Source organism: Miniopterus natalensis, chromosome 1, assembly GCF_054644295.1.
Source record: "Miniopterus natalensis isolate mMinNat1 chromosome 1, mMinNat1.hap1, whole genome shotgun sequence".
NCBI lineage: Eukaryota > Metazoa > Chordata > Mammalia > Chiroptera > Miniopteridae > Miniopterus > Miniopterus natalensis.
The window spans coordinates 155,320,724-155,337,469 of record NC_142081.1 but is presented as its reverse complement, the minus strand read 5'-3'; the positions used below and the strand labels follow the sequence as shown (position 1 = coordinate 155,337,469).

Here is a 16,746-nt window from a genome sequence, read left to right as displayed (position 1 = left end):
ATAGCTAGACTCTGCATGGTGCGCTTTACAAAACTCACATGCATGATTTCATTTAATTCTCTCAACACTTCTACAAAGGGAGTAACTATCCACATTTTACAGACGAAGCAACTGAAGCTCAGAGAGGGTAACTCTCGTGGGATGACACAATGGGCAGCGGTCCAGCGAGCATCTGGTCAGTGCAACCCAGGGACCACGCCACTTCTAGTAAGCCAACACCCATAAAAACCTCAATAACTGGCTCACAAACAATGATACAACTTGTGTTTTCTGTGAAAGCATCTCCATAGCAAGCTACTGAAGGTATGATATATTTACCTAAAACTGGAAATACACAAAACAGTAATATAATATTATTTTGGAGACAACACGGAGAAGAAGAGGGTGTGATTGGCAAGGGAGAAAAAAAGGCTTAAAATAAGTCTATATGTTTTATATGGAAATATGGTGAAATATTAGCTCCTTTCCATGCTGCGTCACGGGTGACCAGGTGTTGAGGTGATTATTTCTGTATTTCCAGTGTGACAGAAGACATTTCACAACTGTGACAATAAAGAACAAAGGGAAATGAGGACTGGTTTAGACTAAGGCAGCACGTGGCAGTGGGGCCAGCAGCAAATCGGAACCTAGGATGTGGGCATAAGTAGCATCCTCCGAGCTGCACCCACAGCGGCTCAAACAGCCCGCGTCTCGTCTTACTTTTGGCAGAAGAGCTGGCCGCAGTTCCTGCAATGGTGCCGCCTCTCCGTGAGAGAGAAGCGCACGGCGCAGCCCGAGCAGCTGTCCCCGCCTTCGTCCTTCACCCAGTGGTCAGCGGCGGAGCGGCCTGGCTGGTCACTCACTGACCAGCTGAACACTCGGCCTCGACTGTCACCAACGAGGATCCTGCTGTGATCCCTGCGGAAGACACACACGGCGCTGCCTCAGGGACGGCCTCAGCAGCCACGTGGCCAAAGGGCGCTCTTGCTCTTGAGGCTCCCCAGCCTTGGGGGGGACCGAGTGTAGGAAGAGACAAAAAGAGAGCCGAGCCCACGTTTACACCTCCATCTCAGCTCTCTTTGGATCAAACCTTGCCATATCTTTGAAGTACAGAGAAGGCAAGTTTTTTATTTGTTTAATTTGGAATTAAAATCTATAAACTTTCAGGTTTCATCTCCTGATTTATCTTTTTGAGCCACATAGGAAAATGCAATGTTTTCCTCAAAGACCGGCCTGGAGTATGGGGCCCGGGCTCAGCAGGGGATTCGGCGGGGAGAGGGGCTGGAGGGTCCGACACTCACTTGGAGACGCCCAGGGCAGTGATCTCTGCCGGGTGGGCGTTGTCCTTCCGGTCGAAGGCTGTGTGCATGGTCAGCTTACTCCTGAACACCAGCTGCCGCTCCCACCGGTACCCTGCAGTGGGAGGTGTGACATACTGAAGTGAGGGAGGGCCACACCTGGTAGGTGCCCCCTAACACGGTGCTCTCAAAAGTTAGGGTGCGCAACATGCAGAGCAGCTTCTCCGGTTCTCGGCAGCTGCTGCTTCAGCTAAAGATAAAGCAACCTAGTTTAACATTGACCATGGGCCACGTTCAAGAACGTCTCATTCACAAGGACAAATACAGAAAAGGGGAAACCCTCCATGCAAGAAAATAACAATTTCTCCAGTTGAGGACCCTGCCTCTTTGTCAAAGGCAAAGTTACCTGTGACTACAGTTTATTTATCTGTAATCAATAATTTGCCTATTTTCAAAAGCTCTCATGTGAATGAAGTTTTTGGTTTCAGGCATTTTTCTTTTAAAAATGACAAGCATACTGCAAACACTATTGTTGGATATAATCTCTAAATCCACTTTCCAAAAGTAGAAATTTCAGAGGCCTTCTCTGTGGGTGGTCCGGATCACAGGTCACAAGGACCGGGCTCAGGGACGACAGCCAGAGCCCATCGCTTCATCCACCAACCCTCACACCACCCACACAGCCTGAAACAGACCCCAGAATTCAAATTACCAGGCTTCAATCTGCTGTAATTCCGCACTTCAACATGAGCGGGGTGAGGGTGGTTAAGGGGACCCTGCGCGTGGGCTCTGGCCTGGCCCTCTGAATAGTTCACAAATATGAAGCCATCTTTCTCATCCAGACTGAGCTGGTCAGACCAGCGCCTGGAGTCATCGGAGCCACTGTCAGTGCACCAGGCAGCCGTTGCTCGGCAGGAGGCTGCCCGGGGCCTGTGGCTGGTGCTGCCGGGCTGGCTGGGCGCGTCCTTGGGCTCCTGGCTGACGCTCTGCTCATCCGCTTCCGAATCGCTGCTCTCCTCGTCTTGGGCTTCCTGTCCTGGTGGCACATTGCGAGAGTCAGAAAACATGCACATTCCAGTTAGACACAGCTGTGTCCCGCCGGTGTTATTCCTCTATCAGCTAAGACATAATAGATATGGTGTTTTAAGATAAGTATAATAAAAAATTGCCACAGTTGTTAGCTAGGTTACACACAGCAAACAAACAAACAAACAAACAAACAAACAAAAAACTGGGCAGAATTTCTGAGTTCATGGAACGCTTTGGCCAAAACATTCATTCTTTCAGGATCTGGCCAAAACCTTTACAAATTTCTCACTCTCTGCTTCACACTCGCTACCACCCTTCAGCCTGATGGTCTCCTCCACGCGGCCTGGCTCCTCATGGCTAACTTAGCACATGCCATTGGCTCTACCTGGAGCCACCTTCCCATCCTCTGTGTGTTTCCATGTTACGTGACTTTCCAGGCAGGACGTCAACACTTCTTCCTCTGAAATCTTACCTGGTTCCTGCAGCAGTGAGCACTTCTCTCTCCAGCAGACTCCTTTACAGCTGTGTGCCTCTCGTGTACTTGTAATTCTCACCCCAAACTATTACCTCTGCACAGTCCTTCTACAGGACAGTGGTCAGCTCAAGAGGGGCCCCAAACACAATGCCTTCCATAGAGTAGTCAATTAGACAACATCGGTGAATTGCTGAAGAAAGCTTTCATTAGGATTTTGGTTTTTCTCTTTCCATTGCTACTTTGCATTTTCTCAACTCCCTACTCCCTCGCAATCAAGTCCACTGAAGGGAAAATTTATGGAAAATAAACATCTAATTGGAAAAAAAAGAGGAGAGAGCAAGAACAAGCGTGCAAGCACCAGCCACTACATACATATTTTTTAGCAAGACAAAGGCTTCCTTTGCCTCCCTCTGCTCACTACCACCGGTAGTCTAGTTGGCTAATATGAGTGGCTTTAAGGTCTTCAAACAAGCAGTCTTGGAAACAGCTGTGATTTCCAGGGAACCACTGGCTTGTCTTCCCTTTCACCCAGGCAACTGCCTTCAACTTCCAACTTCTACTCTGACCAAGGTCAACCTCCCTGTGGGCTGTTCTCCGCTCTCTGACACTTCTGCCAAACCCTGTCTACAACACGAACACACAGGAGAAGACCTACACATGTCTCTCCTCCTGGAATTTGACCCCTTCTTTCATCTCACTAACTCATCTCATCTTCTATTGTTATTCACTTTAGAGCTTTGTTAAAGGGAGGGAAAGAGACCCACTTCTCTCTGGACTTCATCCAATGTCTGACACACAACTGAATTTTACGTCCCCAAACACCCAGATGACCTTTACGGTGGAACTACAGTTGACTATGTAGAGATTTACATGCATTAAGGTGACATGAGCGTTAACATGCCCTGTCCATCAAATCATTTCTGTTTCCTGGCAAACAAAGTAAAAACTACTTTCAGCTTACAAACAGAAGTGATTTGTGCCTTTCTGATGCTGAGCCTTTTCCTTAGTAACTACAGCATACTGTCAAACTCACACCGAATTCCCAGTGCACAAAAAATTAACCACAGAGAAACAATCAAAAGGTCAAACCTAAAACCCTTTCTGGGAAGACTCTTGTAAAAATTGTTCTAAATCAAAGGGGTAAGTTATCTAAACACTAGCAACCCAGTGCAGCTCTCAGCCCGGTTTTATGGCCATTCACTCTGTATAGAATCAGCTATCTCTATAGTTCACTGGAAAATTTTAAAGTGCTGCACAAATAACAGATAACAGGTTTCCATTTGGATGAATGCCCTTTCAGAGCAGACCCAGGGTGGGGACACGGTTCACCTCTGTGCAGTTTACAAACACGATGCCACCCTCTCATCCAGGCTGAGCCTGCCAAGTGATGGGCGGAAAGGACCTGGGGCCAAGGTGCAGGCCATCTGACTTGTTTAACACCATGGCTTCCAGATCCTGCTTTGTAGTTTAGAACTGAAATCCCGAGCCGAGGTACTCAAAGAAGCTGTAACTATATTCACAATGGGTTGTGGAAGCCAACGCCAAGGTGCTAACCACATCGAGAGCTGCCCAGTGAACTGGAGAAAGCCTAGCAAGCTGCCCAGCTACCCTACACGGTAGGTGGTGGCCCAGCTGCTACAGCAATGCCCGGCCAACATCAGGCTTGTTTATACTGTTTGATGTAGTTTACAAATAATGACTTCAAAAAACATGAAAACTTAAATAATATTTTAGAAAGTATAAATACCTATTTGTGCTTCTGGGCAGTCTTCCTGCATTTCCAGGGCTTCGATGGGCTCAGGAGCTGGTGTTTCAGGAACTTGCAAAAACTCCATTCTCCAAAACTGAAGTTAAACAATTGACATGTTACTGGATGAAGACAGGTTCTGGGGTTATGCAGACAACTTAATTTCTGTTATAATGCAATTTCCCTGTATCTTGAAAAATGTGGCAGGGCACTGACTACACATAAACAGTGCTTCCCACACTGTGTTTAAGGAAATGCTGATGGGCGTTTCGTGGTGGAGGAAATAGGACTGTGGTCAAGAAAGTTTGAGAAACGTGGTTCAGCTAAGTGCACTGTTTTGCTTTCTGTAAAAACATCTGGGAGCCTCGCATAGACTGACATGTGCTGTGGATCTCCAAGAAGGCATTCAGTAAGCGGGATCCCCAAGCGTATTCGCAGTGGAGCTCTCCAGGACACCTCACAGATGAAGTCATCTCCCTGAGAGAGCAGCGCTGGGAGGTGCCTGCTGTCTAAGGTGCAGGCCGTGGCATGGCGTGGCTGATGAGGGCCTCACTGCTGCTCAGCTAACTGTGACTAACAGGGCGGCAATCAGCCGCTCTAGGCTTTCACTGTGAGCAAGCAAAGAAAAGAAACATGAAGAAAAACCTCCTGAGAGAAAAAAACCCCAGGGTTAGAACAGACTGCAAAGGTAAACACTGTGGATCCCATTTTCGACAGAGGCCCAACAGAGACAGCTAGGAGAAGGGTAGACTATCTCGGATTCAGGGATCATCCAGGGTTGTAGAAGGAACGAGTGACCTCGGGACTCAGACATTTTCTAGCTCTTTGATTCTCTGAAGAACACAGACAGTCTCTGTTTTCGCTAGGAAGTCGCTGACAGGCTAAAAAGCCAGTACTTACAGAGTTTCCATTTTTAGCAACCCCCAAGGTGACATGGAAACCATGCTTAGTGACCTATGTGTCACATTGTGAGGGGGTTAGCAGCACTAACAGGTCTACTTGATGGGAAGAAAGAGGCTGAGTCACCGATGTGCCCGTGTCTGAGAACACAGTGGCCCAGGGTGGTCTGAGTCCGAGAGAGCTTGACGAACCACGTGACAACCTGTCCAGGTGTCCTTCAGGGGCGGACAGCTGGTATTCCCACAGCTGACTCACCCGGACCACGCCGTCCGAGTGCCCCGTCACTATGACGTTCTGGGTGTCCCACTCGTTCATCTCCGACACGCAGCAGCAGACGATCTGCTGGCTCCTCCCGGTGAATGTGTTCACACTCACAACAGGGTTCCCGTTGATGCTCCACACATGGATGTAGGTGCCCGCACAGGACACGATGTCCCCCTGGGAGGCAAAGAAACACCCCTCACACATGTCATACTGCATTCCAGTTCCAGAAGCAAACTGAGTCCTTGGCCTGGCCTCTCAAAACACCTTTCAGTCCTTTGATTAGTGACTAAGTAATTTCTGAGGAAGCCTGGAATTCAGTAGTTGCTGACTTAAAAAAATACCCTGAACAGAGGCTCCTTTAAGGCTGAGTGGCTGCTGCGGCCAACGGGGCCTCATATGGAGACAACGCAGGGCTTCCGTGCTGCTTACGGCCCAGCACAGAGCCGAGTCAGGTTTCATTCCCCGTCGAAGCACCCGAGGAGGTGCTGAACTCCTCCTCTTCCCCCCTTGTTTACAAAATCTATTTGTACCCTTCTTTAGAGGCAAAAATCCCCCCCTTAACTTTACTAAATGAGTTCAATCATGAAAACCACAGGGTCAAAGGGAAAACCTCGGTCCAGACACAGCTGCCTCTCTCTTTGGTCAAGGAAAAGATGACATCTTGGTAACTGTGTAATAACCTTTTGTAAAATTTGTATTCACAGTGGGGTGGGGGAGAGGAAAAAAGGGGAAAACTGGTATATATGTCACTCGGCAAACTGAATAAACCCTAAGGCTCCCAGAGCTGATAACTCAGGTTTTCGTAAGTTCCAAAGACAGAGAAGCAGTGGCTGGAACTCCACGGGGCTGGGCTCCAGCCACCCTGGTGGGAATACAGCCCCGACTGCTAAGGGAGTCAAGACGCTTCTGGAAGAATGTGCGGCGTCAGGCACTAGTCACTGGTGTGGACCTTCCCACGGTCCATGGTCCATTTCAACCCCCTGCGGCTAGCTAGTGTCAGCCCTGCTTTCGAGAGGATGGGAGCGAAGAGTAAAAACGCTTAAGTGGCTTGTTTAATACCACAGGGTGAAGATTGGAACCCAGCTCTCTGGCCCAAAGCCTGCACTCCACGCCACGCCGCCTCCCTCATCCCTAAGGCTGCCCGCTGTCGTGACGCGCTGCTGAGTTCAGAACCTGCTAACATCCTCTCCCTCCTTTCTGCTCTTCTACTGTGAGTTGAGAACCAAACCAAAACCCAAACAAAAATAATACTTAGTAAAGCACCGCTGCATCGGCCACGGAATCACCCCCGACACAGCGTCGGCAGCTGAGCTTTAATGAAGGGCTCCTGTCCCTGCGGGAGAAAGGGGGCAGCCTCCCCCCCTGCACTGAGCAACTCTCCTCGGCAACCCCAGGGCGCCTCAGTTAGACGGCATCAGAGCCAAGCCTGTGGCTATGAGGGCCGGTAAGAGGAACCGAAGGGCACAGCAAGGTAGCTGAGGCCCAAGATGCAGACTGGAGTAAAGCACGCTTAACACTGGCTGCAAAAATGCAACACGAATAGAAATCTTTCCGTGAGTATGTTTTCATGAGTTATTAGTCGTTACAAAAGCATCTTAAAAGAAAATCAAACACTTTTCCGTAGTGTTTGCAGCAACTACTGCAATCCAATGGGTGTATACTGACTCAAGTAACTACTAACTATAAACAGAATTCTCAGTATTTAAGTTAAGAACAACCCCAAGACAAGGTGCTCGGAACAGTGCGATCAGCATTTGGCTCAGAGCAACACTGCTGGGCCAGAGCGCTTCTGGTGAACGGACGTGTCAGTGAAGCTCTCAGGCACAGATGTTTGCAGGGTCAGACCCAGGTGCTCTTCTAAAAATATCTTAGCCCGGCCAGGCGTGGCTCAGTGGTTGAGTGTCGACCTAGGATCCAGGAGATCGGAATTCGATTCCCGGTCAGGGCACATGCCCGGGTTGTGGGCTGCAGCCGATCAATGACTCTCTCATCATTGATGTTTCTATCTCTCTCTCTCTCCCTTCCTCTCCTCTCTCTGAAATCAATAAAGGTATATTTAAAAAAAAAAAATCTTAAACCTTTCACCGAAACACAAATCTGACTCTACCCCTGAACACACCCTATTCACTGCCAACTCTGATTCCTCTTACTGTCACCAGACACTAAGCTCCATTCACCAGAACTGAATTTTTATCTTTTTTCTTTTTCTTTGATGACTACAAGGTGTTTACTAAGTAGTTTCTGGTAGAAATTAAAGATGTAGGGTCCCTCAGAAGGAAAGCGTCTGTGTGGGTGACGTGGCTAGAACAACTCTGTGTCTCACAGGATGATCCTGGCAAGGGGCTAAGGGGAGGAGTGGGAATGGGTAGGTACGGCTAAGACGTGATGAGGCTAGGGGAGCTCTGGATGGTTTACAAGACTGATGTGCACATGGGGGTATAGAGATGCAATAACTTGTCCCTAGCCTTTGTAAACCTCAGCCTTTGTAAACCTATCCCTAGCTCCCCTGCTTATCAACACACCTTAGTGACAATGACTACCTTCCCCTTGCCCCAACTCAGGCAGGCCTGGTCTGCATGGGGGCTCCCAGGCCAGTGCATTCACTTTACCCCGACTCATTTCACTTGTCTGTAAAATATCCTTTGATAACTTTGAGATCTGTTATAAAAATAGTTCTATAACAATTTTTCTCATTTGGGTACCCAAATATTACTTTTTTCATCTTACATAACAAATAAATAATTTAAATATATTTCATAATAATTTCGACATTAATTTAATATTCTGAACAAATCCTACAAATTCCTTGTTTTAAAAATTGCCTATTCTAGAATGTTTTGTTTTGAAGCAAGTCTTGCGGCAGTGAGTGAATTTTAAGACAAAATTGCTGAGTTACAAACTTTAACATCCATTTGCTTTTGCAAACAACACGTAAGTCAAGGAAATGACCCCTTATCCACTAAAAGAACACTTAGAGTCATCTTTTACTTATGTTGGCTAGACCTACTTGTTTTCCTAAACATAAACCAAGAGGACAATTTACTACTTACTGTTAATTCATTGATACAAAGAGCAGAAACTGGAGCTCGGTGGCCTCGGAGCTGGGTTAGGAATGACAGTTTGTTCAGATCCCAGATGATGCAGGTTCGGTCTCGGGACCCACTGACGATTATGTGGTAGGCAAATGATGCTGTGGCACAGGTGACAGTGTCAGTGTGGCCAAGTAAGGCCTATAAAGGAGAACAGAAAAGCCAGGCTGATCACAGGGACAGTGCTGCTTAGGGGACAGCAGACCCTGGATGCAGCAGGAAACGACGGCACGTGTGCTGGGTGAGCCCCTGGGCAGCAGCGGCTGGGAAGTCTCCATCCCGCTCTTGCCGACTGTTTTTGCCTCATCCCGCCAGGGGGAGGGCAGCGGTCTGGAGGGCTCTGGAGGCCCTGTTCTCTAGTTTCATAGTACTGTTTTCCTGGACTTGGGCCAGTCTCTTAAAGGAAGAGAGAATGGCCACTGCAACCCAGCTCGGGTCTCCCCCTACCATTTCCATGTGGTGAGGTACAGCTTATGGCCCCAGAACACAGAATTTCAACTGGGAAGCTATTCTTTATGTCATCCATTCCTGTTAAGTCCACTGCAAGGAACTAGAATTGGATGGATTTTTAAAAAATGTACAAAGTGTGAGAACTGCATGGCTGTGGTACATGGTCCCAGGAAGATAAAGGGAAAATGTGATTCTTATGTGTCTGCTGAGCTCCTGTCACTGAACTGGAGACACAGGACATCTGTGCCCAAGGGGGATTCCTTCTTCAAACAGATAGAGAACAAGAGCTCTTCTTTCCTGCTGGGATAGGAGGAGAATCAGGACCCATGGAGATGGCAATGTGGGAAAAGAAGTATTATGAAGAAAAATACTGTTAGGAGTTCCTAACAGTCATCTGAATTTACTATTTAAGTAATGAAATGGCTTAAAATATTGGTCATACAGACATCTTTCCTGCATGCTTAGTCAACCCCAGAGGCTGTTTTAAATAAGAAGCACTTTCTACTGAGGTTACTAGCACAGAAGCTTCAAAGTCCATTTTCTAAATTGAAAAAATTGGCAGCAGGAGTTTGGATCATCAAACTACACTGTCAACCTTGTACCTACCTGCTCACGTCAAGACTGTATCTCTTTACAGGGCTTTCCTTTAGACCCGGCAGCCAAGGAAGTTCTGGTTTATACAGATGGTTATCGGAATATAAGTACAAGGGTTCAATTATTTCCATAGATATTTTAAGTTTGGCTTTAAAATAAGCTTTGGAGTCAAACAGAACTGAATTATACATCCTGGTTTGACTACTAAGTGTCACTTGGCCATGTGTCTCTAAGCCGTGTGTTTTTCAGGCGTAATGACAGCTAATAAACTACCTTGTAGAATTGTGAGGACTGAAGTTTTACATTTTTTCCAACATTTAGCATAGCTCCCTAAACACAGCAGGTGCTCAATAACTGGAAGATACTGTTATACTAATTATGTAAGAAGTGATCAAAAACACTTGTTAATAACATCATCAATGGTTCTATTGAATACATTCATGAGTCTGTCGTATCTTTAGGGATATGATAAATGAGAAAAGACCAAGGGATAAAAGATTTAATGGTCCAGTTGAAAGAAAACTGCCCAGAAAGGAAATGAATATGAGCCGACAGCATTAATATAATCTGGTTTGCAAAAATTCAGTTTACATATAACTTTTGAGGATCATTTATATTACTTACATATATTTTAAAATATATTACCTAAAAACAGCTTGCTTCAATTAAAAAAAAAAGGATCAGTTTAGATAATTTTTAGAAATTGTATCTTCAGATTTCATGTCCTTTACTCTTCAGACCCATTTCTAGCAAAAGAACACATACTTTTTTGGTTTTGTCCATTATGTTGGAAGTGCCTTGAAATTAAGGAAGTTTATTAGTTTCTCTAGAGTGTAGGCAGCTGAGATCGTGTGTCTTTCACCCGTATGGTTACCTGTTTGAGAGTGAGGGTCTTAGCTTTTTCCTTCGAGGTGCCCATCTCCCACACGCACACGACTGTGCTCGTTCCGCCCGTGATGACCAGCTTGGGGTTGGGGCAGATGGCACAGAGAATCTGGCCCCACTCAGACAAACATTCATAAACAGTCACTGCCTGTAAAATAAAATAGATGTGAGACACACCTGCCATCAAGTACCACAAAGTCGGAAACACAACGTGTACACTGAGTGAAGGACAAGGGCCTCCAGGCAGGTCCTCACAGGCCAATGACTGAGAACATTCTGGTCTGGTTTCAGTTTAGCACCTTTTCCACTGAAACTCTACTCTGAGCTACCCCCTAGAGCCTCCTAACTACAGTTGCTGCTAAAAATCATAACTGGAAACTGGGGGGTCTCCAGTTTCTCCAGTCCAGGAAAATGACGTTCAGGCTGTGTGAAGCTCTGTAAGATGCAGGGGGACAATCAGGTAAAAGGATGTGTTTGCCGTAGCCAGTTAAGTTATAAAAGGAAAGCATGAGTGCCAGATTTGTTACAGTGCAACACACAGACCTGCACAGAATCCCTCTTGCATTCAGGAGGGGACAGTCAGAGGGTAAACACAGGGCACTAAAGAATCACTACACACTGCCTCTCCCAAGAGATACTTATGGGACTCAAAGCAGTGGCTGATTCTTGGGGGATGGGGTGACAGGTCTCTGTCCGCCAGTTAAGGGTACTGAGATGATAAATGGGCCAGGGAGTGACTCACAAAAGGAGGCTCTTCTGGTTGGAAGATATGCTGACTACCTGGCTGGCTAGGACCTCTTGGAGGAATTCTTTGAGTGGGAGGGAAACTGGGAGCCACTAGAATACAACCTCCACAAAGAGACTTGTTCTATAAGAAACATGACTTGTCCACTTGCTCCTGTATCCTGCTCTAAGGCAGAGAGCTCTCCCTTCCTCTGGGCCCTGGAGGAACAGCTGACAAGCCCTTGGTCTGGGCTCTGCCCACCCCCATTAAGCAGGATACCCAGCAACGAAAGAGCAAGACAAAATGAGTGAGAAAGAAATGATGCAAACCTTGTCTGACTCATAGGTTCCCAGCCTGCAGCTGAGGTCCGCGTAGCCCCAGGCGAAAGTTTTGTTCCAGGTGGGGGGAATGAGCACCTTATTCTGTTCCACGGCGAGAATGCCCTTATCTGTGCACACTATTTGTCCCACAGGCTCCTTGAGTTCTACACAAACCAAATCAACACATTACAACAGGGGCAGGGAAAATTAACATTATTTACAGGGGGTGGTAAAGTAACCTCAAATATTCATATATATCAAGCATCCTCATATCCACATTAAGACAATATGACCTTAGGCAGAGCTTGGCCTTCTAGTCTCCCACAGCCCTGCTGGGTGATGCTGATCCTGCCCGGTGCTCGCCAGGCCTCCCTCTAGCCTCACTGTCTCTGAGTACCTGGGTTTGGCTCCCAGCAATCAGGCCTGCCTTCCTGATGGCTAGAGCTGAACAGAGTGATCTGGGATGCTCCCCAGCATGCCACACATACACTTTAACCAATCTAGACCTTCGGCACCTCTCAAGTTAGACTTCCTGAGAAAGGCCATGCTATTACAGGAGAGGCCCAGAATCCCTGACCTTCCCAGAACTCTGCTGACCACACCAGTGCTCCAGACCACTGCTGGGCATTGACTGGAGCTGGCACATGGCAAGGTCTGTGCAATGAGGCAAACGGCCCAGAGCTGGTGGCCATTCCAATTAACCATACTTTGAAGAGCCAATATTTAGATTTCTTTAGATGGTAACTTCAAGACTTTGCAAAAAGATTTTTTTGTTTTTTTTTCTTCTAAGGGGAAAAAATTCACTTGAAAAAGTACTTTTAGGTATCTCACAAATGCTTTTAATTGGCATATTAAATAGGCAGTTTTCTTACCATGATTTCTAAATTGGCAGAACATGTATAAATGAAGGTGACAGGAGTTTTTCTACATATACAATATAAAAGTGGAGCTACAAGAGTTGGTATTTTGGAGTTTTCAGTATCTTAGCAGGGGGGAAGAAACCATTTTGGTTCTTTCTGACAGAAAGCCCAACAGGCCAAAAACAGAGAAGTAAAAGGAGAAAAATCTAACGAGTATTTGGCGATTTAACACAAAAAATACATCACTTATTACAAATTACACCATTGTCAAAAAGCAAAGTTGTTATTGCTCCACTAGGGTTATTAAGTAATCCCACAGAATCACAAATCAAAGGCTTGCCTCCGGGCACCTTACCCTTGACGGGTGTCAGAGAAGGCCGCAGGTTGTCTAGGTGATGGAAAAAGATCTTGTCACTCGTGCATCCCGGCGGGACAGAGACTCCCGCACTGTCTCCGTTGAGTCGACTCCTCACTCTCTTTGGCGGGTGCGGCTTCTTAAACAACTGGTGAGAGAGAAGATGCCGCATTTCATAAGGAAAGCCAGCATTTCTCAGCCCCCATTCTAAGCCAGGTATTGTTATTTCACCTAGGCATCGTTAGCCAGCAGGGACCGCATCATCGCATTTTGTGGAAAGAAGTTCAAAGAGGCTCAGAGGCTGCCAGAGACCTCGCACCTTCGCAAGCAGGGACAAGGCCATGGGACCACAGCTTGAGTCACCATCGCGGTGCCACGGCTTCATAGTAACTGTTCACAGTTCATCTACTCAAACTATAGCTGACTGACAATTGTTTTCCAATGATGTTTAAAAATTAACCAATTCAAAATAAAATAAAATAAAATTACACCCCCCCACACACATTAACCAATTCTTTACAGCTCGACACTGCTCTATGCCACCGCGGGCAAGCAGACATTCTGTTTACTGGGCTATTTCTGGCTTCGGGTGGCCTTTCTCTGTGCAATATCATTTTGGTCTCTTAGGTATTGCTAATTTGCTGGAAGTGTGAACACTGCTGCCTTCTTTTTACTTTGCAGTGTTTTAAAGGAATAAAGAAGATCTTTGGCATCTCTGTTCAATATTTCTACAGGATTAACAAGTATTGATGTACATTTAAGATTACTATTTTTCAAATACTGTTCATCTTCAAAATAGCAGGTGAGCTATTTCTATTAGAAAACGTATCTGAGGATGGTATTTGGGAAAGCTTACATGGAGTGAGGTTTAAGATGAATATAACACCATTGCACTATGAACTGGACGTTCTGGATTTCCTGGAGAAAAATGCTGTGCTTAGAGGAAGAGATACACTGCAGGCTCCAAACCTTAACATACTGTCCCTATTTTGTCTGCATACAGGGGTATAGTATCGGAGTTCTGTTACTTCCTATAAAAGTTAATAATGACACAAGCCTCTGAACTTGTATAAAAGGACCCACACACCTGGAAGCATGTTATGAATGAACATTTATTAAGAATTCTGATTTGAGGGCCTCAGACAGAACCGGGCGAGGTACAGAAAGAGGCATGGACAAAGGGACCAGGAAGCTTAGGTTTTCCTAGGACTGCCACACTTGGCAGTGCTCTGTATTAGTCACTGGAATGTCCTAGAAATATGTTATTATCTAGACTCTATTTTCCAGATGGCTTGCCTCTTATATGCAGAAGTGGAACAAACATCCTGCAACAGGGCATGCGTCTTGATTACTTTTTTTCCGAGTATTTTTCCCCAGAGGGTATGAGACCTGGTTTCTGTGCTTGTAGCTCTCAGGAAAAAGAAAAGGCTTAGCTAAGTCTTCCACTGTGATTAGTGTTCATCAACAAGCATTTCACTTTAAAGTGAACCTGGTTCCTTCGTGGGGGATCAGACTGCACTGGGAATGGTGTAGTTACAGGCTGTCCTGCTGTCTGTCCCTCCCAGCTTTTCCATGTACAGAGACTAGCCATTCATTATTCTGTGCTCCCAGCTGTCAGCCCTGGAAACCTCTAAGTTGGTTAACCTACAAAAAGAGAGTCCAGGGGAGTTAACTGAATCAGGAAGAGAAGGGTACTAGGGTCAAAGTGTAGAGCGGGGCACTCGGGCAAAGTGGGTGGTCTGACTGGCCCAGCGACGCCTTCTCCACAGTGCAGGTTACTCCTGGTGCGCCCGCCTGGAGGGCGAGCCCTGGCCTGGCCAGCAGGGACTAAAGAAGGGAGGGAGCCTGTTAATGGAGCTTTGCTGGACTCTGAAGGTGGTTAGAGCAGTGGGTGCGGGGCTGGTCTCAGGCACTCCCATGGCAGAAAGTCTCACATCACAGCATTTATCTTACCTCTTTAATTCAAACCACTGCTATTTATTCCCTGAACTACTTGCTACAAGAGCTCCCTAGGTGGTCCTCTGCTCCTAATTTGGCTCCCCTAGACTGTGTGTGTGGTATGTGTATGTGCGTGCACGTGTGTGCATGTGTGTGTGACTGTAGCTGGAATGATCCTTAAAATATGAACATGTCACTTCTCTGCTTAAACTCAGCACTGGCTTATTCCTGGCCTCAGGATGGAGCCCCACCTCTGTGTATAATGTGCCTCCCCCCAACCCCAGGTTTTGTGCAGGTGCAGGAAAGCACACCCTCCACTAGTCTGTGAGGGAAAATTATCTATGAACAGCAACATTTCTACCTATTTGTACGTAAAAGGGAGGAGAAACCAATGCTCTCTTGGAACATACTGGGTGGTACTTATGGTACTTTAATGAAAACTTAGCCTAAACTTAATTATTATACATAGATCATCTAAAGAAATACCACAGAGCTTAAAAAATGAAACAGAGAACACTGAAGATAAGAACATCCGTACCTGCTTAGGGATCTGCCCAAAGTTGTTAATGAAGCCTATGGTGGCTGTCTCCTTCAGGGGGTCATTTATGTTGTAGATATCCACTTGACCCTCATAAAACAGATGGTGGAAGACATTCACAGCTTCTACTGCAGCAGGTCCTTGCTGTTTGTAGCCAAAGATTAAGTCAATCCATTCATGCAGATGGGCGCTCACATAATCACATTCCAATGCCTGTAATTTCAAAGCAAAGGTTCAGTCACTGGCTGGCGTTTATTAATTGCTCAGAAAGTAAAAGAACTAACCAGTGGTCAATAGGAACTAAAATAACTAAAAATCATAAAAACAATATTAGTATGAGTGATACATTGCTCAAGGTCATCTCTTTGTACTGTGGTCAATGACCCAGTGAAATCCAAGTCCAACTGCAGAGTGAACCCCCATTACCTCTCGGTGGACTCTGATGAATTCTCGCGGGTCCCCTTTGGCCCAGGGTGGAAGGATCACATCTCCAAGCTTGGTGCCATTTTGTTTACAGCCTGTGGAGTTGGGTCCATTGAAAAGAAAATGGAAAACATGATGAATAATAATGTCATATCGAAGTAACAGAAATAGTGGGCTTAGATTCACGGTCAGATCTATGAAATCTTACCACCAGAAAGGACCCCCAGAGATCATCTACTCCGGTATTTCCCTAAGGCGGACCCTCAGTGCACTTCCTCAGAGAGATTTATTAAGCGTTTGCAAAGCGGAGGGGTGCTCATGGTCAATGACCTCAGGAAATGACCAGTTACACAAAGCTCAAGGTGCTTCTTTCCTGCAAGACTCCTCCAAATATTAGACACAAAGTGCCTGACATTTAACTGACCCCAGGAGTCCTTGGTGAAACATTTTATGGGGCTACTGTTCTGAGCTTGGAAAAACTCCTCAAATTCAACCCCTTTAGGATGAATGGCTCATTTGGAATTCCATTAACATTTCTCTAAACTCTTCCCTTTTTTAGGCTTTTACAGAAGAGGTGAGTCATCAGCAGTTAACTAGTACTGAATTGTCTGTCTTATGTTTTGGCAAAATTTTGTCATTCGCATGGCAGAGGTTACTGAAAGAATACCTAACTCCGCAGTAACTTTCAGGTTGCTCTCTTCGCTTAAGAAATGGAAGTACCACTGTCTCTTAAGATATTTGCAATACGTGTGGTTTCTTGTGTTTCTGATTCTTATATTCTGCCGAGAGCTCTATAGAGCTGATGCGTATTATGCTATAAAGATTCTCATTAAGGAAATAAAATCTGAAACATAACTCTTTGCTGTTAGTGTATCATT

At 46.0% G+C, this 16,746-nt stretch overlaps 1 protein-coding gene across 3 annotated transcripts in view; it reads right to left on the bottom strand.

The window, feature by feature from the left end:
* The window catches only part of WDFY3 (WD repeat and FYVE domain containing 3), a 208,475-nt gene that overhangs the window by 3,064 nt on the left and 188,665 nt on the right, over window positions 1-16,746 (bottom strand). For all 3 annotated transcript variants that reach the window (XM_016213051.2, XM_016213053.2, XM_016213054.2), the window contains 11 exons: window positions 15,872-15,963; window positions 15,446-15,658; window positions 12,970-13,117; window positions 11,764-11,918; window positions 10,700-10,858; window positions 8,743-8,922; window positions 5,684-5,866; window positions 4,529-4,625; window positions 1,990-2,313; window positions 1,281-1,392; window positions 700-897 (listed from right to left, as the gene is read on the bottom strand). In XM_016213051.2, the coding sequence (XP_016068537.2) occupies window positions 700-897; window positions 1,281-1,392; window positions 1,990-2,313; window positions 4,529-4,625; window positions 5,684-5,866; window positions 8,743-8,922; window positions 10,700-10,858; window positions 11,764-11,918; window positions 12,970-13,117; window positions 15,446-15,658; window positions 15,872-15,963 (1,861 nt within the window). The remainder of the gene's footprint in view (window positions 1-699; window positions 898-1,280; window positions 1,393-1,989; window positions 2,314-4,528; window positions 4,626-5,683; window positions 5,867-8,742; window positions 8,923-10,699; window positions 10,859-11,763; window positions 11,919-12,969; window positions 13,118-15,445; window positions 15,659-15,871; window positions 15,964-16,746) is intronic.